The 21,836-nt window shown below is 37.3% G+C and overlaps 5 protein-coding genes across 6 annotated transcripts; 3 read left to right on the forward strand and 2 right to left on the reverse strand.

Annotated features, from left to right (window-relative positions):
- Window positions 1–1,619: 1,619 nt before the first annotated feature.
- Window positions 1,620–3,860, reverse strand: LOC125194748 (zinc finger MYM-type protein 1-like). Its single transcript, XM_048092978.1, has one exon. It carries the CDS (start codon window positions 3,858–3,860, stop codon window positions 1,620–1,622), a length of 2,241 nt encoding a protein of 746 aa, XP_047948935.1.
- A 2,724-nt stretch (window positions 3,861–6,584) lies between these two features.
- On the forward strand, window positions 6,585–8,433 carry LOC125192682 (putative F-box/LRR-repeat protein 8). Its single transcript, XM_048090310.1, has one exon. The coding sequence runs from the start codon at window positions 6,731–6,733 to the stop codon at window positions 8,258–8,260; it is 1,530 nt and encodes a 509-aa protein (XP_047946267.1). The 5' UTR covers window positions 6,585–6,730; the 3' UTR covers window positions 8,261–8,433.
- Window positions 8,434–9,065: 632 nt separating this feature from the next.
- On the forward strand, window positions 9,066–14,119 carry LOC125195797 (protein RER1A-like). 2 transcript variants are annotated; one of them, XR_007171783.1, is made up of 6 exons: window positions 9,066–9,552; window positions 12,042–12,222; window positions 12,332–12,393; window positions 12,745–12,797; window positions 13,466–13,565; window positions 13,779–14,119. XR_007171783.1 is itself a non-coding variant. In XM_048094033.1 (4 exons), exons 1-3 carry the CDS (start codon window positions 9,188–9,190, stop codon window positions 12,383–12,385), a joined length of 600 nt encoding a protein of 199 aa, XP_047949990.1. In that variant the 5' UTR covers window positions 9,068–9,187; the 3' UTR covers window positions 12,386–12,393; window positions 13,779–14,119. The 2 variants fall into 2 exon arrangements, 1 of the variants encoding a protein (XP_047949990.1); XM_048094033.1 differs by lacking the exons at window positions 12,745–12,797; window positions 13,466–13,565 and having other exon boundaries at window positions 9,068–9,552.
- A 1,142-nt stretch (window positions 14,120–15,261) lies between these two features.
- LOC125195795 (protein RICE SALT SENSITIVE 3-like) lies at window positions 15,262–17,241 on the forward strand. Its single transcript, XM_048094032.1, has 7 exons — window positions 15,262–15,626; window positions 15,763–15,816; window positions 15,900–16,031; window positions 16,096–16,204; window positions 16,276–16,317; window positions 16,395–16,451; window positions 16,540–17,241. Exons 1-7 carry the CDS (start codon window positions 15,481–15,483, stop codon window positions 17,113–17,115), a joined length of 1,116 nt encoding a protein of 371 aa, XP_047949989.1. The 5' UTR covers window positions 15,262–15,480; the 3' UTR covers window positions 17,116–17,241.
- Window positions 17,242–17,979: 738 nt separating this feature from the next.
- On the reverse strand, window positions 17,980–20,996 carry LOC125195794 (low-temperature-induced cysteine proteinase-like). The gene is made up of 5 exons (XM_048094031.1): window positions 20,507–20,996; window positions 19,273–19,508; window positions 19,014–19,154; window positions 18,440–18,889; window positions 17,980–18,349 (listed from the first exon to the last, which is right to left on the reverse strand). The coding sequence occupies exons 1-5, from the start codon at window positions 20,949–20,951 to the stop codon at window positions 18,257–18,259; spliced, it is 1,365 nt and encodes a 454-aa protein (XP_047949988.1). The 5' UTR covers window positions 20,952–20,996; the 3' UTR covers window positions 17,980–18,256.
- Between the last annotated feature and the right edge of the window lie 840 nt (window positions 20,997–21,836).

Here is a 21,836-nt window from a genome sequence, read left to right on the forward strand (position 1 = left end):
TGGGACAGCGAATCACTTGACATTATTACCATTTTTTGGCAAAAGGGTGTAACTCATGGCAATACAGCAGCCAAATTATGGTGTTACCAATTCACTTTTGACAATGCCATGATTGCATCAAATTCTGATCATGGTAATACGAATGCATATCGACTAACACTTATTACTACCTAAAAGTATATGGGTCAGTGAATAGCACATCTTTGACCAGGTTCTTTGAGTGGGAAAAAAAATCATTAGAGCAACGAAATTATAACTCAAATTTATTTGAAATTAAGTGCAAAATGCATAGAAAAAATCGAGTCTTATATTTCAATTTCAAATGAGAAGATATTTTTGTATTTATTTAACTAAAAAAATCTCAGTTAGATTCATTATAATTTACTAATGTAATCAAGTATACTAATTACTCTCTCCATCCACTATTTAAAGAGCTATTTTAACTTCGCATAGATTTTAAGAAATTATTTGACTTTGTGAATAATGTGAGACTAAAGTTCAAATTTGATCCATTACATTTACCCTAAAAACTTTTTGGTCCTGTATATTAATTGTGTTACCTTTTGATCTCAAACAATATGTTTTGGTCAAACATGTTTTGACCAAATTAATAATTTAATTATGAATCTAATTATCTAGATTAACCTTATTAATTTAATGTTAAAATTTATGATATACTATTTTATACCTATAATAAAAATTATATTAAAACCTATGAAATAATAAATAAAAATTTAATTTAATTAAAATTGATAAAATATTACATGTAATAAAAATGAAATTTGTAAATATTTTATAAATTTTAATTCAATTTGATTTTTACTAAAAGTAAATGAATATTTATAAATTTTAATATTTTTAGAACCAATGTAAAATAATCCCTCCATCCCCTATAAATAGAAACATTTGAAGCGATAAGGATTTTAATGCAAAATTAGTAAAATGATAGAAAGATAGAAAGAAAAGTGTGTTAGTGAAAAATGAGTCCCACCTTCTTAGAAAGAAGGAAATTTTCTAAAAAGGAAAGTTTCTATTTTAGAGAAGGGACCCAAAAAAAATAATTTCTACTCCTATTTTAGATGGGCAGAGAAAATACTAAACTTAGACTAGTCTAAATGTTAATGTAACGTGGGCTTATGATGAGCATACATGCACACAAACTAATTCATGGACGTCATTTTTAAGGTTTGGGCTCAATCCACACAACTCAAAACTTTGGCCCATTCCATTTGGCCTCTTTTGAAATTGCCTCATGTCGTGATCAAGGTGAGGAGCGCATTACTTGTGTTGAAATCCAACTTCAAAATAATTCACATCACTTCTTATTTGGGCTAAATCGGCATTTGGATAATGAGACTATTTTATTTCTCCTACTACATTTCATTGCACCCAGTGGCGGAGCCAGAGATTTCATAGTGGGGGGTCCAAAATTAAACTTCAAAAAAAAATTACATAATTAAATTATAAGGTTCAAAATGTAAAATTTAAATGCAATCACATCATAACATTTGTCTTCTATTCTTCATCTTCTGAAATCGCTGCATAATAGTTTCATTAGTAACTTTAACAAACACATCTTTTTCGATGTAAGGAACTAAGCAATCATTCAATAGTTGGTCTCACATGCTATTACGTAGAGAAGTCTTGATGATCTTCATTGCTGAAAAGGCTCTTTCTACTGATGCAGTGGCAACTGGTAAAATCAATGACAACTTAACTAATAAATAAACCATTGGAAAAACTTCATGTTTCCTTGTAGAAACCATCTTTTGAGCAAGACCACTGATTCCTGATATTTGTGAAAACTTTTCATCTATGCGCACATCGAAAATAAAGTTCTCAAGTTGATTTTCAAGCTCAGACAAAGCAACTTCAGAAAATTCAGAAGGATAATACCGTGCAAGACGAAGCAGCTTCTCCAAATCAAATGCAGAAAATGAATCCCTAGGATCAAAACATGACATGCATAAAACTAAGTCTGTGTTGACTTCATTAAAACGTTGATTCAACTCCTGAGCTTGCAAGTCAATAACAGAACAAAAGAGCTCAACTCGATAATAGTGGAGATTCTTCATTTTCTCAGCTCTACGTCTTCCTTTTTTTCGAGCTACAAACTCATCTTCCATGTCAAGCACATCCAGATCATATTTGCTACAAAACCTAGAAACATCAGCAAGCAATATATCCCAATCTTTTTCCCTCATTATTTGCAGACGTGATTTTGCTACCTTGACAAGATTCATCGCATTAACAATGTCTTGATCTTTCTTTTGTAGCACTTGAGAGAGTTCATGTGTAATTCCCAAGATTTGCTTCATCAGATGTAACACAAAGACAAACTCAAAACTATTTATAATTTCTAACACATCATCAGCTTCAGCCCTTATTGAATCGTCATGACCATCCTCCCCAACATACTCAAGAACATCAACAATAGAAGAATATAAATGTATCAAGCTGACAAGAGTACCGTAATGTGAACTCCAACGAGTATCTCCAGGTCGCTTCAATGACATTTCTTGATTTAGTCCTCTTCCCGTGCTTATTTCATCACTTGCAATCTCTTTAATAATATTCTCTCTCTGTTTCTCCCGAAGTATATCTCTGCGCTTACAAGAACCTCCAACAGTATTACACAAACGAGAGATAGAATTATAAAAAGACCCGACAATTTTATGTTTTTTAGCAACAGCAACAATTGTGAGCTGAAGCTGATGAGCGAAGCAATGTACATAATAAGCACTAGAATTTCTCTTGAGTATCAAACTCTTCAATCCATTGAATTCTCCTCTCATATTGCTTGCGCCATCATATCCTTGACCTCTCAAACTAGATATACTTAAATCATAAGTAGATAACAAATAATCAAGTGCTTTCTCAAGTGAGGTTGCAGCTGTATCACTAACATGAACAACACCAAGAAAACGTTCTATAACACATCCATACTTGTCCACATATCGTACTACAACACCCATTTGCTCTTTGACAGATACATCTCGACACTCATCGACTAATATAGAGAAAAATTCATTTCCCATATCATGTACAATAGCTTTTGTTGTCTCAACATCAAATGCATTTATAATATCTCTCTGAATATCTGGTGATGTAAGATTGAGATTTTCCGGAGCATTTTTTAGCACAACACTAGCTATCTCTTCATTGCAAGAAGAAATAACTTTCAAGAACTCAAGAAAATTACCTTGATTTAATGATTCTTCTGACTCATCATGACCGCGGAAAGGCAATCCTTGCATTATAAGATAACGAAGAGAAATAATCGTTGCATTTAATCGCAGGCGGTAATCAAGCTTAGACTGTGTTGACTGTTTTGCAAAAGAGACCTCAATGTGTTGGGCTTGATTCATCAAATCCTCACATGCTAATCTACACCTGTTATGAGCACTTTTATGGTTTCCAACATGATCTCTTAATCTTTCTTTCTTGCGCCAGACCGTAAATCCCCCTGATACAAAAGCGTCTTGTCCATTTCCGTGGAGTCTTGAAAAAAGATAGCAATATAAACAAAAAGCTGCTTCCTTCGTAACACTATATTCCAACCAATCCTTAAATTCATCAAACCAATGTGAGACAAATTTACGTTTTCGATTTCCATCTACTGTAGGACGAAAATCATGATTACGTGGTTGACACGGACCTTTAAGTAAGTAAGCTCTGCGAACTTGTTCTATTAAATTTGGTGGATAACTCATTATATCAGGTCGTTCTCCTGGATCACTTGGGAGATTCTCTAAATCAACCTTATTTTTATTTTCATTGGATGATTCTTGAGGTTGAAGAAGTGAAGGTTCAACTGATGAAGAATCAACGGAAGAAAGTTTCTTGAAATAACGATCCATATATCTACAAAAATAGTCAACAATAATTAGTAAAAGAATATAAATCATTACACAAAAATATAAACAATTACACAAAACATAATAAAGTTCATCTTATACTTTACAACTAAAAGAATAAAGAGTAACCAAAATATCACATCTAAAAAGTTGTCATTACAAACAATAATTTAGAAATAACATTGGGACTCACACTCACAAATCAAATAGTATAAACCTATTAACACATACACATCAAATAAAGAATTGGGGTTAAAAAATTCCAACAACAGAACAACCATAGCATTGAATTACATACCTATCTTCTTTCTCCCCCTTTGAATTATTATTGCAACCAAACAAAAATACAACTATGTAGAAAAATCAATTAAATTATATTTGAGTTTTGAAATATACCTAATTCTAAATAACCAATTTCAGAATTGGAACGGCTGAAGGATATAAATTTTTTGAAACCTATCACTAATATTATATATATATATATATAAATTAAGAGGAAAGTAAACCTATCACTAATATTTATATATATAAATTAAGAGGAACGAAGATTCTGAAACCTATATCTAATTTTTTGAAACCTATCACTAATATTATATATATATAAATTAAGAGGAAGGTAAACCTATATATAATATTTATATATATAAAATTAAGAGGAACGAAGATTCTGAAACCTATATCTAATATTATATATAATATAAATTATAATTATAGTGAAATTACTAAAATACCCCTAGGTTTTTTAAGAATTGATGGGGGGACCATGGGCCCCCCTGGCCCCACCCTCCCTCCGCCCATGATTGCACCTTAGTGCTCTAAGAATAATAATGTCTCTATTATGTTGAGTAGTGCTTAAGTGATATAAATTGATAACAATTTTGAAGAGCATGCCATTCCAATGATTTTGGAGAATTATAAAATCTTGACATACAAACTAAGGTTTGGAAATCATACTCTCCAAATAACTCAATCCCTCCAATTTATCAATAGATGATTTGAATCACCATATCAATAGGACCCCATTAGAAGATGATTTGAATCACCATATCAATAGGACCCCATTAGAGCATTCACAAATCACAACAGACAAACATATGGAAATTGGATCCCATAGAACTTTTAGTGAATGGCACTTTTTGTGTAGTAATTGAATACACATATTTATATACAAAGCTTATCAATTCGGAAGAAAAGAATGAGATAACAAGAAAACATGACTCATGAGCCTCACTTGAGAACAAGACCAGAGGCAAACCAAAATTTAAAGTTCGGTTCGAATCGGATTATTTAAAAATTTCAAATGTTCGGATCAATTATTTTAAAACTTGAAGTAACCAAATATATTTATATTGTTACAAAAATATATTATAATCATAAATATAACAAATATAAAACCTTTGAACACTTGCAATACCATAATGGTATTTGGAGTATTAGATTTTTAGAATTTGGTAGTATTAGATTTTCAAATTTTCAGATTTTTGGTTATGGATTTTTTTATGTATAGTTTTTGTGTGATTTTGGATTTTTCAAATTGAATCGGATTTAGAATTTTTGGACAATTCAGATTGGACAAGATTCATTTCTCATAATTTTGGACTTTTGTATCAGATTGGATTGGACAAAAGATTCGAAATCCGATTGGTGACCCTTAGAGTGTCCAGTGGACAAGCCCATGACACAGATATCACTTTTATATATTATATGTGTGTAGATATTAATTACGTATGAGTTTCCATAATTACATATGATTTGTGTGATATTAATCTTTAGTTGATTTGCATAATTGTAGGTAGTAGTAGTTGTTTATCATTATGCTGCAATAGTTCTATAATTACAGATATCATTATTTCTGATTTTGTGGATTTATATTGTACTCCACATTTAAACTTTTATAAGTATATTACATGCGTGTGTTGTTATATCACATACACACATTTGCAAAATTTTCAGATATGAAATTAGGTAAATAAAACTTGTTTATTTGTATATGTACAGTGTCATCTCATTTGGTTATAAAAGTTTTAAACTTGGCTCAGTCTAGCCCAGCCCACATACTATCTGGGCTCAGACCCGGGCTGGGTCCATTATGTATATCACAACCCAGGCCCAGCCCGGACCGCCACCGACATGGGCCTGGGCCGAGCTGGGCCTAAATGTCGCCCGACCTCATCGGGCTGGGCCGGCCCAGCCCACTTGACACCTACACTGTCCACAATAATGTGGACAAGCCCATGACACAACCACAAAAACTTGGTCAGCCTAATAGTGGATTTATCCACAACAAAAAAACATAGTAGTTATTTTATCAATTGTTGGCACAAATCACATTATTTATAAAAAAAAAAAAAAATTTGGTGGTCGGCGCTGCCGCCCCGCAGCCCTAGTCACTGCACCCCGTCCTCGTCGACTACTTGGCGCGCCCGTGTTCTCTCTTCCCCCCCGGCCTCGGCCGCCCGCGTCCTCCCCTATAGAGAGCCACGATTCACCACTATGGACACTCTTAGACTAGCCTCACAATAGGGAGAAGAGTTGTAGGCTTGTAGCTCATAGACATACATCACTTTTACAAAATACATTAAATAATAATAATAATCTTATCTTAAGCTAATGGGCTCTTAATCAAAATTTGAATGCAATTTGTTGAACGAAGTGAAATGATTTTTTATGAAATAAAATATAACCTTAATTGGAATTGAAAGCAATCTGAAGAAGCTAATCCTCCAAGATAATTTTGCGATTGCCCGCACTCAACTAACAAAATTCCCAATTTTATTGGAACAAATTTTCTCCTAATCCAATAAAATTATTAATCCAAAATTTTCCTCTACTGAATTCTTCAAACCTAGAGAAAATCCCCAAATTTGTGCAGAATGGGTCAATCAGCTTCCAAGCCCAGGCCTCAAATCTCGCCGGTATTGGAAGGGAACGCTTCTCGCCTCACCTCCGACGCTGACGACGACGTTTCTGGATATGATTACACATTGGATCTACCAGATGAGTGCTTGGCCCTAATTTTCCACTCACTCGCCGCCGGTGATCGGAAGCGCTCCTCCTTGGTCTGCCGCCGCTGGCTCACGATCGAAGGCCAGAGCCGCCAGCGCCTCGCTCTCGACGCGCAATCGCAGCTGGCCGACGTCGTTCCGAGGCTGTTTTCTCGATTCGACGCCGTCACTAAGTTGACTTTGAAATGCGACCGTCAATCCGTCAGCATCGGCGACGACGCCTTGATTTCGATCTCGCTCAACTGCCCGAATCTCACCAGAGTGAAGCTCCGGACCTGCCGTGAGCTCACCGACGACGGGGTGGCCGCTTTGGCGGAGAATTGCAGGAATTTGCGCAAGTTTTCGTGCGGATCCTGCAGCTTTGGGGTTAAAGGCGTGAACGCTTTGCTCGAGAATTGTGCATTACTCGAGGAGTTGTCGGTGAAGCGTCTGCGCGGCATTACAAATGCAGCCGCAGCCGAGTCAATTCGGCCGGGGAAAGCAGCGGCGACGCTGAAGATGATCTGTCTGAAGGATCTCTACAACGCGCAGTGCTTCGGAAAGCTGATTGCCGCAGCAAAGAATTTGAAGATTTTGAAGCTGTTTAGGTGTTCCGGTGATTGGGATGAATTGCTTGGAGTGCTTGCTGATGGTGTGTTGGGGCTGGTGGAAGTTCATTTCGAGAGGATTCAGGTCGGTGATTTAGGGCTTTCCGCTATTTCAAACTCTGCAAATCTCGAAATTCTGCATTTGGTGAAAACCACTGAGTGCACCAACATAGGGCTTATGGCTGTGGCCGAGAAATGTAAGTTGCTGAGGAAGCTCCGCATTGATGGATATCGAACGAATAGGATAAGCGACTACGGTTTAATTGCCATTGCTATTAATTGCCCTAATCTGCAAGAGTTGGTCTTAATTGGTGTGAATCCTACGCATCTGAGTTTGAATAAGTTGGCTGCTAACTGTTTGAATCTGGAAAGATTGGCATTGTGTGGCAGCGAAACCATTGGCGATGCTGAGATCTCGTGCATTGCTGCAAAATGCATTGCCTTGAAGAAGTTATGCATCAAGAGCTGCCCTGTTTCGAATCATGGCATGGAGGCATTGGCTGGAGGGTGTCCCAATTTGGTGAAGGTGAAGGTGAGAAAGTGTCGGGGTGTGACCTCTGCGGGAGCGGATTGGTTGAGGGCGAGCAGAGGCTCGCTTGCAGTGAATTTGGATGCTACTGAGCCCGAGTTGGTGGATGCAGTTGTGCACGGGGATAACAACAATCAAGCTGTGGTTGATGTGGAATCGGGCATCATCGGGAGGTCAGGGTCGTTCAAGGTGAAGCTTGGCTCCATCACGGACTCAATCAGGAGATGGCGGGGCTTTGTAAGCAGATTCCGGAGTAACTTGGGGAGAAAGTATGCTGATTAGGAATGGACTCATCTGTTCATGTGTGTATATTCATTGTGCCATTCTTGCCTTGCTACAGTAATTAATTGTGATTGATTTATGAAGTGAATATAGCATTTGTTTGTTGGGGAAAAGTGAAGCTTTGATTTCTTGTGTTAGTTCAATTTGTGATGAATACTATACTGATTCAACCTCATGATGCCATTGGTTTTGGATTTGGATACTGAAATTGTACCAAATTTAGCAATGCTGTTTTAAACAACAGATAATTGTCAGTTTGGTAACGCTGTTGAGTGGTGCGTTGAAACACATATAGCGAAATGAGCAATGATGATGCAGATCATTATTGATGATATCTGTATAGGCAAGTGATGATCTAGGATTAGTTTGAGAAACACAACTTATTTGGGTAAAACGTAACATACTCCTCCCGTTCTCAAATAATGATTTCCTTTTGCATTTTGATGTCTCATTGCCACAAAATTAATCAATTTCTATTAGTATTAACAAGTTTTCTTTCTTATTAGTAGATGTGATCCATCTTATAAAACTACTTCATTTTTATTATTGACAAGCTTTTCTTTTTTGATGACTGGGGTTCTATTTTACAGCAATCATACTTTTTTTTTAATCTATTTCATAAGTATTTTACTAAATTCATATCGCCATCTCGAAGTTTGTATTTTTAAGAGAAAATATTATTTTGTGGAGTTGTAGACATCTGATTAAATACAGTGAAAATTGGATACGAGTATATAAGATTTTATTTACTCTCAGTATTAAATTTAGATTCGGTCTTTCATTCCCTTCATTTAAAGTAATAAGATTAGTTGGAAATGCGAAGTCGCAAGGCAGAAGTTGGTTCGTGAGTGTTGAATAATTATTTAAGTATTTCAGAAACAAATATAAATAGAGTAATTAATAAATAGGCAAAAAGAAAACTGAAAAATGAATACCGGCGGCGGAGCAGGCGTTGCCGACGAGAACACGAGCAGCTCCTCTTTCTTGCAACTGAGCCACGAGGTGTGGCGGCGCTACCAGCATCTCCTCGACAAATCGACGCCGCTGGAGCTGTACCGCTGGATCTTCCTGGCGGCGATCGCGGCGGTATTCGCGCTGCGCATCTACTTCGTCCAGGGTTTCTACATCATCACCTATGGCCTTGGAATCTACATCCTGCAGCTTCTGATCGCATTCCTCTCGCCGCAGGTGGACCCCGAGATCCAGGGGCTCACCGACGGCCCCGCCCTCCCCACGCGCGCCTCCGAGGAGTTCCGCCCCTTTGTCCGCCGCCTACCCGAGTTTAAGTTCTGGTAAGATGAGATCTTCTATCTTCGTCTCTTGATTTTGCACTTAATTGTTTATAATCACTGATTCATTAGAACAAGTGTATCAAGTTGTGTGAGACTTAATCTAGCTATGGCATTCTCATCTAGTGTATCCTGGACCAAATTATAGGTTTGTGATATCTTCCATATGAAATTACTGGTGTCATATTGTAAGGTATCGGGTGCACCTACTAAAACAAGTTGCGGACGACTTGATTTAGCATGGCATTCTCATCTAGGATGTGTCCGAGTGTATCCTCGACAAAGTTTTAGGCTAGGGACTATTCACCGTGTTAGAACTTCAGATTGTGCCGGTTTGACTTTGTGGAATGATATTGTTGAGATCGTGTATTTGGCTCATTTACACGGGGATAAGGAATTGAGAGTCATTCCGTGCCAATGATCTATGTGTATCCAAGTCTAGGGCTAATCCAAGAGGTGAAAATGTTAACTTGCATCATTACTGCAAGCCGCAATGGGACCACTGTTAGAGAGAAACCTGAGATTCTCATGTGCCTTATTAGTAGGTTATGGAGTGGAGTAGCAGGCGAGGCAATGAAAGGAGAAGCAAGATCTCTAAGTGTTTGCTTGACTCTATTATCGATGATTTGAATATGTATCAAGTTTTATGTGGGAGTTGCAAAATAAGTATTTACTCGACGTGTTCCTTGATGTAAGAGGATCTGAGTTATTCTTGTTTTAAGTTAGTTCGTGTTAGAGATTAGAAAGTCTCGGAAGGAGAACTGTTAAAACCCTATACAAGTGAAGTGGACATGGTATTTAGTTGAGTGTATGTATGCTAATGGAGTTGTAGGATAGAAACTCTTTTTAAAGTATAAAAGTACTACTTGGTACCTGCCTACTTAACATGTTATCGTGCATAGTTAGTCATTTTAAGTTTTCTTCTTTCATTTCTCTCACGTCTTAATTTTTACTATGAATTTAGGCAAGCCTAGCCTTGCTCTTTTTTGTACTAGTAGTCCGTGTGTGTCTGAACTCTGAATGGGTAACATAAAGATTCCTGGTTTCTAATGATAGGGAGAGTAGATTGGCAAGTTCTCAATAGAGATGGTGCATTACCTGTGTGTCTGTGCTTATGATTTCAGTTTTAACTTTTCATATTTTATTCATAGTAGATGTCGATTTCTTTGGAAACAACTCTTTGTTAGCTTTGCACATTTACACGTACCTCAAATGTCATGCCTCTTGATTCTCACTGACTGAATCATGGCTAATAATGCCTGTTCTTGCTAGGAAATTGTTGTAGAAGAAAGTAGGCAAAAGTGTGCAAATTAAATTGCTGGCTTAATGGCTCATTTTCCCTCATAAAGTTGCAAGTGTTCATTTGAATTTAATTGAAGAGACTCCTTGCATTATCCACTCACTTGCCTAGCCAAAAGCTTAATTATGGTTCTCCATCAGGTTTCTTCGTCAAAACACAGTTCCATGCCCCATTCCCTTTGTAATATCTTCACTGCACTTGAACAGTAAGCAATCTGCGAACAATATAAGCATGAAATCAGTGTGGTAAAAGCCCTGAACTTATACTACATTACTACTGGTAGCGTCCTTTTAGAAATTTAATCTAGATACTAGATTTAATATATTTTTCTTTGTGCTCACGTTTTGAGAATGTCTCATCTCTATTCATTAACCAAATTCTTTATTGTTGTCTACTATCAGATTTTCTTGGTCAAAACATAGTTCCCTGCCCCAGTTGCTATGTTAACAATTTCGACTGCAGTTTAATAGTGACTAGTGAGCAAGCAAGATGATGGATGTTTATACGCAAACTCATTGTCTAGTGTCTGTGAGATGAATGGGGTGGTATATTTGATTTAGTCGATTTTAGTATTGGTAAGATGAAACTCCGTCCGCCCCCTTAAAAATAGAGGCTTTGGGGACAACACGGGTTTTAATGCAAAATTGGTAAAGTAAGAGAGAGAAAGAGAAAATATGGTTGAAGTATAGTTAGTGGATGGTGGGACCCATATTATTGTAAGGGTTTAGTTTTGAAAAAGTTCCCAAAATAGACGTGGACTAATTATATAGGACGGACGAAAATGACAAAAAGAGATTTTTTTGGGGAGGGAGTACTTAACTGATATGAAAGCCAACAAGGTTTTACTGTTCATGTCAAGTTTACACCCATGTAATGATGTACGTTTTCTGGACCAGTAAACATCATCGATTTGTAATGCTGTTCAGTCTATCTTGCTAGTCCTCTATGCTATGAATACTGGTTCAATCTCCAATGCTGTATAGTTTATTGGAAATGAGTTTATAATATTTTATCGTAGTTAAACTTATCTTCTTGGATTTTTCACTATGAGTATTTATTTGATCTCCTATGCACTATAGTTTAAAGGAAACTGCGTGGTTTTAATATTTTATCTTTTGAATTTTACCGTAGTCCCTTCTAATCATAATTTACAGGATGGATAGATTGATCTCTTCTTCTCTCTCTGTTGTAGGCATTCGCTTATAAAGGCTTTTTGTGTTGCTCTATTGTTGACATTCTTCAGTGCCTTTGATGTGCCCGTGTTTTGGCCCATTCTTATGTTTTACTGGTCAGTTCTGTTCTTTTTAACTATGAGGAGGCAAATCATGCATATGATCAAGTATAAATATGTCCCTTTCACATTTGGGAAGCAGGTGTGTCCTCAGTCTATAGATTGTTATAAACTTTCTACTAAATCTGTTCTTTTAGTTTAACTTTCCAGTTCCCCCCTCCCCTGTTAAATTTCTAAATCTTTTGCTTCAGCGTTATGGGAAGAAGACAGCTCCTACTGACGAGGCAAACACCAGAAGACCATAGTTCTTAAGGTAGATCAGGGCATTAGAATTTTGAAGATACACATGTTTTCAGTTAAATTTGATTTTTAAGTACTTTATTCTTTTAGTATTCATGACTCATGAGTTGGCATCAGCAATTAATTCTTAGGTGACTAGTGAATGTTCTTGAAGTTCATTTTCGCTATCTGATTGGCGCTATGTAAACTTTCCTGTTCAACTACATGTCTATGCACTGTCCTGTCTTGAAATAGTGTATGAATATTATAAAGATATTTATGCATCTCATGGTAACTGTGGTCCTCACTTTCCCCCCTAATAAAAAAAAACGTCAGCTTCATAACTGTGACCACTGACCATCATAGTTGTCTGTGCTCCGTGCAGGCTTTCAGACAAGTACCTTTCAGCCTAAAAATAAAACAAAATTAATCTCTCTGGTATTGTCAGCTTTTACTTTAACTTGCTGTTGATGCCACTTGATGGCATAAATGTTTCAAGCTTAAGTTGGCTTTTCCTTTTATGGCAGTCTTTCATAAAAACTTCATCTTGATGCATGGGGAATCATGTCACTGGCTGAAAAGAATGCCAATGCATATATGAGTTGTAGTTTTTATAGTGAGTTCCTATTATGTGGTTGTGAATATGTGTTTCTTACCCTTAGGATATTGTTTTCATAAATCACAAGAGATGGACGGTAGCTTTTACTCCTGGAACAGATGAAAAATAAACTTTAGCTTGGCAGAAATTCCTCTTTGAAATGCTCTATCCTAAAAGATAAGGGAAGGTAGTAGGGAGGTTGATATTATTGGTGGGATGGAAGGGACCATGTTATTGATGTCATTGTAGAAAGGGGTGGCACACTCTTCTACCTTGCTATTCCTACTTGTCAAGTCTCTGTACTAGCCTCCATTTGGGTGCATTATTTCACCTTGGCTTGTCATATCAGAGTGTTCCATATTATATAAACTTCAGTAATCAAAGACATTTAGTCTTGCTAATTGCCATCTAAAGTAGTATGCTTACTGCCTATGCAACCAATACCATGTATGCTATTATGTATGAGGGATGTATCTGGGAATCTAGTCTCTTCCCATACTGTCTACAGAGCAATCATACTTACATCAATGGCACGGTAAAAGCTTAAACTCAGATACATGATGTAACATCTTCTGGACAGAAAGGCACTTGAGTTTTTCTACGTCCTGGTAAGTGGGAAATTGAGATCCGGATGAGTAGTCTATTCGTAATTTCATTTTTGTTTTTGATATCTGATGAAATAATGGGTTGGTAATATTGGTTCAATTTAGAAAATTGATTGGTAGATTTGTTCTTTCTATGAACTGTTGTGTATGCTTTGCAAGTTGCATCGAATTGAAGAGATGTATGGTGGTAACTGCTGATGAAGATAACTCTTTTAGGTGATAAGCCTGTTGGTGACGGCATTGTTTGAAGCCATATATGTAAATCCAGATTGTGGGAATAAACCAGCTAGGAATAAGATGAGGATTGTACCCAAAAGAGCAGCACTCAGAAGGTGTATGGGGCCTTTGATGGATGCTCTCACCACTAACTCAAGGATTGGGTGGAGGACCACCATTTATTGGTCTCGTGCGACCGGCCCCAACTTCCCCTCTCTAGAATTTGGAATGTTGCTCATCTCAATTTTTAGCTCTCCAAATTGTGTTTGTTTACTCCGTTTTTTTTGTATTCTAATGCCTCACTTTGATGTTCAATTAAAAAATCTATTATTATTGCTTTAGGTCTTTAAGTGTCTCTATCCTTCCTTTCGCATACAGCGCCCACAGTTATATCTATCCTAGCTACATCTTCTTCCCGGGGTTGTTGAAATTTAGTTGAGTTCAACATTTGAGTTGTTATTCTGTAAAATAGTTTTGTGTTATTTATACAAATTTGAACTTGTAATTTCTCAATCTTCCATTTGGAGATTTGTTCTTATGGTGGAAGAATCATGCTATGGTTGAGACAAAGACGCAAGTTGTTGCCCTGTTCCAAGTGATTAAGAGAAGTTGAGCAACTAGGGTGCCGTATGTCAATACTGATATGGACTAATGCTGAATATTAAATGCTTGACACAGGGGTGAAGTATGGAAGTTGGTTGAATTAAATCTACTTAAATTTGCATTGATTGAAAATTTACTCATTTCTGGTCCACAATATGTTGTCTTTTCTTCATTGTAGCAGTCAAGATATGCCCCCATATTTTGGCCCTTATATTTATCCCAGAGTTTTTTAGGTGATGAAGGTTTAAAGTGGCCATTATAATTGAGACAGATTAGATTACAGCATCAGCTTTTAGAATGTCACAAACAAAACAAATTTTTAAAACCAAAGTGGAAATTGATACTGTATAACATAATGCTGTCAGTGTACTAATATAGTACTAATGTGCTCCTTAGATTTATGTCTGTATCCCAGATCTGAGATTTGATCTAAACCCTTGTGGCTGGGATTGCAATGGTGCTGTGAGGGGGCAGGTTCGAAGAGGATGTCGTTGTCGTGGATAGTGGTGGTGTATATACTCTTACTAATTCTAATAGCTTCATTCTGTTAAAGCTCCATGATCCGAAACAACATTGACGATTAACACTCTTGATTAAAGTCTGTTTGATCTGGGATAAAAACGTTGAATTTGAAGTCGTTTGTGTTAGAATATAGCATCTGGTTAGCTTGCACAGTGAGGAAATGCCTCAGAGTTAAAGGTGAATGATAAAGCAGTAAATTTCTGGTCAGGTTTTCTTAGTTTAGGAGAAAAAATGTCATTGTCAAAATGTTTCAAGAAATATATATTTAGACAAATAGTTCCATTAATTGATAAGGCCAGCATCATTTTGTGAAGCTGTGATTAGAAATGTCAATAAACATAACATGGTATATATACCACAAGATAAAGAGGATATCTAAGGGAAAAAAACAGCATGTGATGGAGTTTTAGCACATTTGCTAATGCAAAAATATTGCAAATCCTTGTGGCTTGGTACCACAACCTCTCTTTCACTGCTCTTATTTCTTTTCCTTTTAATTGCTGCCACAACAAGCACTAGTCTTTGTTCCTTTAGCCTGTGGTGTTCTCTCTCCTTTTCTCTCTCTCATAATTGAACAATGGAAGGTGGACTTCCTATGCTCAACTGCTTGTTACAACATACACTCAGAAGCCTATGTGCATGTTCCGATTCCTCTCCGACCCCTTCAAAGTGGGTGTACGCCGTCTTTTGGAGGATCCTTCCGAGAAATTATCCACCTCCAAAGTAAGCAACTTTTCTTTGCTCAGGATAGAGGACAAAATGAAACATCTGACATTCCTATGGCCATCATTGCTTTGATTCTTGATTCAGTTGTTTTAGTGGTTGCTATTGTGAGAACATGTCTTTTGATCTTGTCCAGGTGGGATCATGGAGGCAGTCTCCTCGATCGAGCTAAGGGAAACAAGAGGAACTGGTAATGCATTGCCTGCTTCACAGCCAAATTTTCCAAGTTGGCTAACAATCGATTTCTTGACTCTTCCATGTTTGATTGATCAGGATTCTTGTGTGGGAAGACGGGTTCTGTGATTTTTGTGAGTGCGAACGAGCTGGAAATGGATGCGGGAGGAGAAGGTTTGGAGCTGACATCTTCTTCAAGTTGTCTCATGAAGTCTACAATTTTGGAGAGGGGTAAGATCCCTTCACACTTTCCACAGATATACAGTGGTTATTCAAGTCTTACAACCCTTTACAGATTGGTGGGTAAAGTTGCATCAGATAACAGCCATAAATGGGTGTTTAGAGATAGCCCAGCAGAAACTGATCCTAGCTTCATTTCCTCATGGAACGTATCCATCGAGCCGGTAAGAGACATCCGCAATCTTTTTACATCTTTCCATTTCACTGCTTAATTTCTTGAATCTCTCGTCAACAGAAGCCGAGAGCATGGGAGGCTCAGTTCAGCTCAGGCATTGAGGTCAGAAGCTGCATCTTTTTCTTAAACTTTTTTATCTCTTTGCATCAGATTTTTCAACGAAAACTTATACATGACAGACTATCGCGCTAATACCAGTTCGAGAAGGTGCAATCCAACTAGGCTCATTTGATAAGGTATGTATAAGTATTTGTTAGCAATCAATGTGTTGACACCATATCATACATTTGTAAAACACAAGATTTTGTTTATGACTTTAATCAGGTTGTTGAAGACCTCAACATGGTGCTAAACATACAGAGAAAATTCAGCTACCTTCAGAGCCTACCGGGCATATACACTATACAGAGGCCACACCATCCGAACCACAGTCCACAACTCGACTACACCTCTGCCCCGAGACTTATGCAGGCGACTGATGACAAGCAACAGATGATAGGCTTGGAAAGGCAAAACTACGAAACCTCGCCTACTAAGCCCCTCTACTTAGGATACAACAACGCCCCACAAATCTGCAGCGCTGAAGCATCATCGTTGTGGTCTATCCCTCCCCTTCTGCCCTCCAACCTCGGGCCATTTTTTCCAAAGGCACCGTCTCCATATTACGCTCCTCAAGGCTTTGGTCATGACGGCGTCTTGCTCAATAGCAATAGCATCGCTATAAAGAGCGATGGTGTTCACAAGTTAGAGGGTGATGGAGGCGCCGTGTCCTTTGGTGATATTGGGGCTGTTGATGTTGTTAAGGTGGAAGCCGGAGGCGGGCGAGAAGAGGAAGCTGGGGTGGTGGCTTTAGGATTTGAACTTCATAGAGGAGCAGAAAAAAAATGTTGTGAATCTTGATCCATTTTTATGTTAGATACCAATGCCACTATATTGTTACTGTACTAGGCTTATTTTTGCCATCGTGTGCAAGGAATTGTTCATATTGTTATATATAGAGCAATAATACTAAGCGATTATTTGTTATTGTATTAGCTTATGCAATTCTTCTATATATATTTGTGTCGAAACAATTTAATCAACTGGAAATTTACAAAGACAAAGATATTAAAGTTGCTATGCATACTGCAAGAATATGTAGTTTACAACCCAAATAAGGTTTGGTAGAATTATTAGAGAGAGAGGAATAGTTGTCACTTTGGAATGTTTATGAACATTCAGCCATCAGTGTCATGTATAATTTGGATGTTAGGAGACATCATATGATTAGTTTTAAGCAACAACTTTAATTAATTTGGTTATGGTGACCCGTGATTGAACGGATTTGGACAATTGCATTCTTGATATTTTTAAGGAAAAGTGTATTTTCTCTAGCGACTTTCTACTTTTTACTAGTGAATAGTGATGATAGTCTACACTTAGAATTGACATAACATAACTAGTAAGCTATATTTAGGTTGAAAAATAATTGTTGGCTAATTAATCGCACAAAAAAATGTACTAATTCAAACTGATTTAGGAGCTTATTCTCTTACTAGGTTTGCAAAATCACCTAAGTCGAAAATTGGAAAAGATAATTAGCTTCAAGAAGTAACATACTCAATGGTTAAATTTGATATTTATATCCATAAAATCCAAATCTTGCAGCAAGTATTATAAAGCTTGATTTTATCCTGATGGGATCGAATGATTCAATTCCATCAAAATACTGAACTTTGCATATCTACAAAATTCAAACGATAATAGTAAAAGGCAAGACAGAGGAAAGGCAAATCGATAGTTTATCAAATGGAAAAGGGTTTTTCTTGAATGTGTAAAGTGAAAAGGTACAATCATAATTCTCCGAAGCCGAACTTCCTGATCACAGCACCAATTGTTACATCTTAATCATAAATAATAATCCAAACTATACACAAGAACCTCTGCATTGTTTCTTGAGATTCAAATTTGCAGCAAATGGAGAAATAATATACAAACCAGAGCTCCCATAGCTTCTGATTTCAAAACGAGGAGCTTTGCCTTCTTTCAATCCCCAAATATCTCAAAGATCACTCTTGAGGCCTTGTCTACTGAAGGAGATGGGTTTGGCGAGAATGCGTTTCATCGCCTGCACGCTGAGCGGGTTTTCCTGGCTCTGCACATTTCGTTAATTTACATGAGCAACTAACTAAGCAAACAAGAATTAGGGGGGAAAAGAGCAAAACAGGGACGGAATGCAGCTCACCATTGAGCAGGTACCAGCGCGGACGTTGCACACAGGGTAGTCATGGGGGCAGCAACTGTAGTGGTCCTCGCAGCAAGTGGCACCCTCGAGAGGGCAGCATCCCCATGCGAAGCAGTACTTTCCGTACGAATAGATGCAGCAGCAGGTTGTGCTCTCAGGGCATTCATAGTACTCGTCACAGACTGAGGGTTTTGGGGTGGGGGATGGGGGAGATGGACCCGGGTTAGGGGGGTTTTCGCCTGTCTTGGTAGGGTACGAGGGCTCTATAGCGATTCCACAAAGACCAGTCTTGTCTGCAATGTTGCGCTCCATCCTAAGATACCCCTCCTCTCCCCAGCTTGAACCCCATGAGTTCCTTACGATCCAATAATCCTTACCGTTTTCAGTGCCGTATCCAACAGCAACCACACCATGGTCCAAGTTCGTCCCACACTTTCCGGTGAATATACCCTGATGAGGTTCAGAAGGTGAAGTAAGTGATCATGTACTGAAACCACAAAGACTAATTGAACTACTATACAATGCCCAGCTAATGGATAAGACGTATTAACGTGCTACTGAAGACAGAACTTACTGATTGATAGAGCTGGAAGTCCCTTCCACCAGCTTCAATGGCAACGCTAATTGGTTGGTTCGCAACCGCCTTCTGCAGCGCCTTCTCATCATTTACGGGTACGTCTTCATAACCATCAATGGATACAACTTTGGCGTTTTTCTGCAAATCAATTACCAGGGATGTCGTGTGTCTTTAGTTGCAGTGAAAGACGAACTAGAGACCTACATTACCTCAAACAAACTGCCAAAAAAATCAACATTTATACTTAAAAACTAACCCTGTAAGTATCACATTTGCCATCCCTTCCCGTGTAAGGATAATCCTCATCAGAGTCGATGCCACCATTTTTGATGATAAACTCGAATGCATAATCCATAAGACCACCATTGCACCCTTGGTTATAGGACGTATCACAATCCACAAGCTCTTGCTCGGAAAGAGAGACCAAAGATCCAGTTTTGATCTGATTGATACCTTCCACAGCAGCAATAGTAGAGAAGGCCCAGCAACTACCTATAAAATTCCAACAGTTTACGGGATGCATCAGTATCAAGATTTTGATTATATATATTAAAATGACAACAAGTCACTTCAACCCAAACTAACATGTCTCGCACAAGAAAATTCATCTTTATTTTTCTAAATAAAACAAATCAACATTTATATGACCACAATATTATGCTCTATCCATGTAGTACTATATATGCATCCAAATATTTTAATTAAATGCATAAATAAACCTAATTTTTTGTCAAATAAACTAGTTTTTGGTTGTACAAAATTTGATCACATAAATTCGTTGTATTTTAAAACATAGCAAGAAACACCCTTTATACGCTAACTTGTAAAATGATGCCAACTGTAAGTATGTAAACAAGTTAACATGTATCTCTTATTGCATTGTGGTGTTTTAATTCGTAAGCAATTTCATTCATATAGGTATATATTTAATGTTGAAAAGACAAATGATCAGAGTTCAATACATCAAAGAGCCAATGGCACACATGAAAACTAAACAACAAAAAAGGAGGCTCCTTTTTCGCTGTAAGATATTTATTCGTTGAATTGCCCTTTGGAAGAGGTCCACCAAATTAAAAGGTCATGTTCATTTGTCTACAAACCAATAGACGACAAAAACAACAGCACAGTCTCTTCTTATCCATAATCATTTCAAATAAGAAAATAAAAAGAATCGAGTAGAAGACAAACCAATTCCTATTTTTTATACCACCAAACCTAAACTACCAATAGTTTCATCTATGAACCCCAATTTTCTCCTCATCAAAACACCTTGATTTTGGGGATATAAATTTGTGAAAACACATAAAAACTGCTGTAAAAATTCTGGAAGCCCTACGGATCAAAACAATTAGAATAATTTACTTGTATTTAGATCCTAAAATTTGATAATTTGATAGCACACAGTAAAAATTAATAACTGGATAGATAAATTATCACTTCAATTAAGATGAAAACATTAGAATTTGAAGAGGCAATGAAAAATCAATTACCACAGCTGCCCTGATCCTTCACCGGCGCCACCGCGCCCTTGGTTCTCCAGTCAACGGATTCCGGCAAGGAATCGCCTTCTCTCAAGGCGTAGCGATCGCTCTTCGTCGCGCCGAGCCGCAGCGCCGAACGCGGCTTCGTCCCGAGATGCATCATCCGGTACTCCTGATTGGTCAGATCGGCGAAGCGATTGAGACCTAGCTTGTAGGTCCGCCCCTCCACGGCGTTCTGCTCCTGGATGTACCTCCAATTCTCCTTAAAAATCTGGAAGCGCTTCTCCTTCTCGCCTAGGGCATTGTAGGACTTGCCGTGCTTGACGTTCCACGACTCGTACATCGCATTCAGCTGCTCCTCGTCGTAGGAGATGATCGACATGTCGGCGGCCCATGCTAGGGCGAGGAAGAGAGAGAGGAAGAGAGAGAATAAAAGCAGTGATTTTGCAGCCATTGCTAGGTTTTAGGAGATTCCTCTTTTTCTGGGTGAAGATGAAAGAAGAATAGCAGCGATTATAAAGGGTGAAAAGGGGAGGGACTTTTTCGGCATTTACCAAATTTAAAAGATTCGTGCAATTAATTTATATACGCAACTGTGATTTTTTTTATAGATATATTGGGATAATATTGAAATGCGACTTGCATAATTTTAGGCTGCAAAATAGGGATAAGAAGGGCTATGATTCACTTTCCAATAAATAATTTATTTCAAAAGTCTTCATATTTTCTTCAGTTCTACTTGATTACTTATAACTTATTAGCTTCTGAATCGAATTTTAACTCATGTTTCAAATAAAGATATTCTGCAAGTCAATACTATGTTGCATAAGATACACTCCTACTAGGATATACTAATCTTTTTCTTACGATGAAATGAGTTTTTGATAACATAAATTAGATATTTAGATTTATTATTGGGATAAAACATGTAGCAAACAATAGATATATGGAGTATATGATTGTGGTATATGGAATGTCTCGGCCATGTGTCACAACATAATCCTTTATTTTAGGGAAGAATTACATAAGGAAAATAAGAGATATAAAAAATAAGTAACTAAAAAAGAAAATGAAATATCATAAGCAATCATCACCCAAATTCAAATTATTCAAGTAAATCAACTATGTAAATTGAACAAGTGGTGAATGTATGATGAGAAGTAGGACAAAGATGAAATAAATCATTTCTGCAACTAGTATATGATCATACATACAACTACGGCGGATCTAGTCAAAATATTAAAATAGCTACTAACAGAGTACAAAATATCTTCAATGTTTCGTGACACACATGATGTAATAATAATATGCCTCCATTCTCTACTTGGTTATTCGAATA

This window comes from Salvia hispanica, chromosome 6, assembly GCF_023119035.1.
Source record: "Salvia hispanica cultivar TCC Black 2014 chromosome 6, UniMelb_Shisp_WGS_1.0, whole genome shotgun sequence".
Taxonomy (NCBI): domain Eukaryota; kingdom Viridiplantae; phylum Streptophyta; class Magnoliopsida; order Lamiales; family Lamiaceae; genus Salvia; species Salvia hispanica.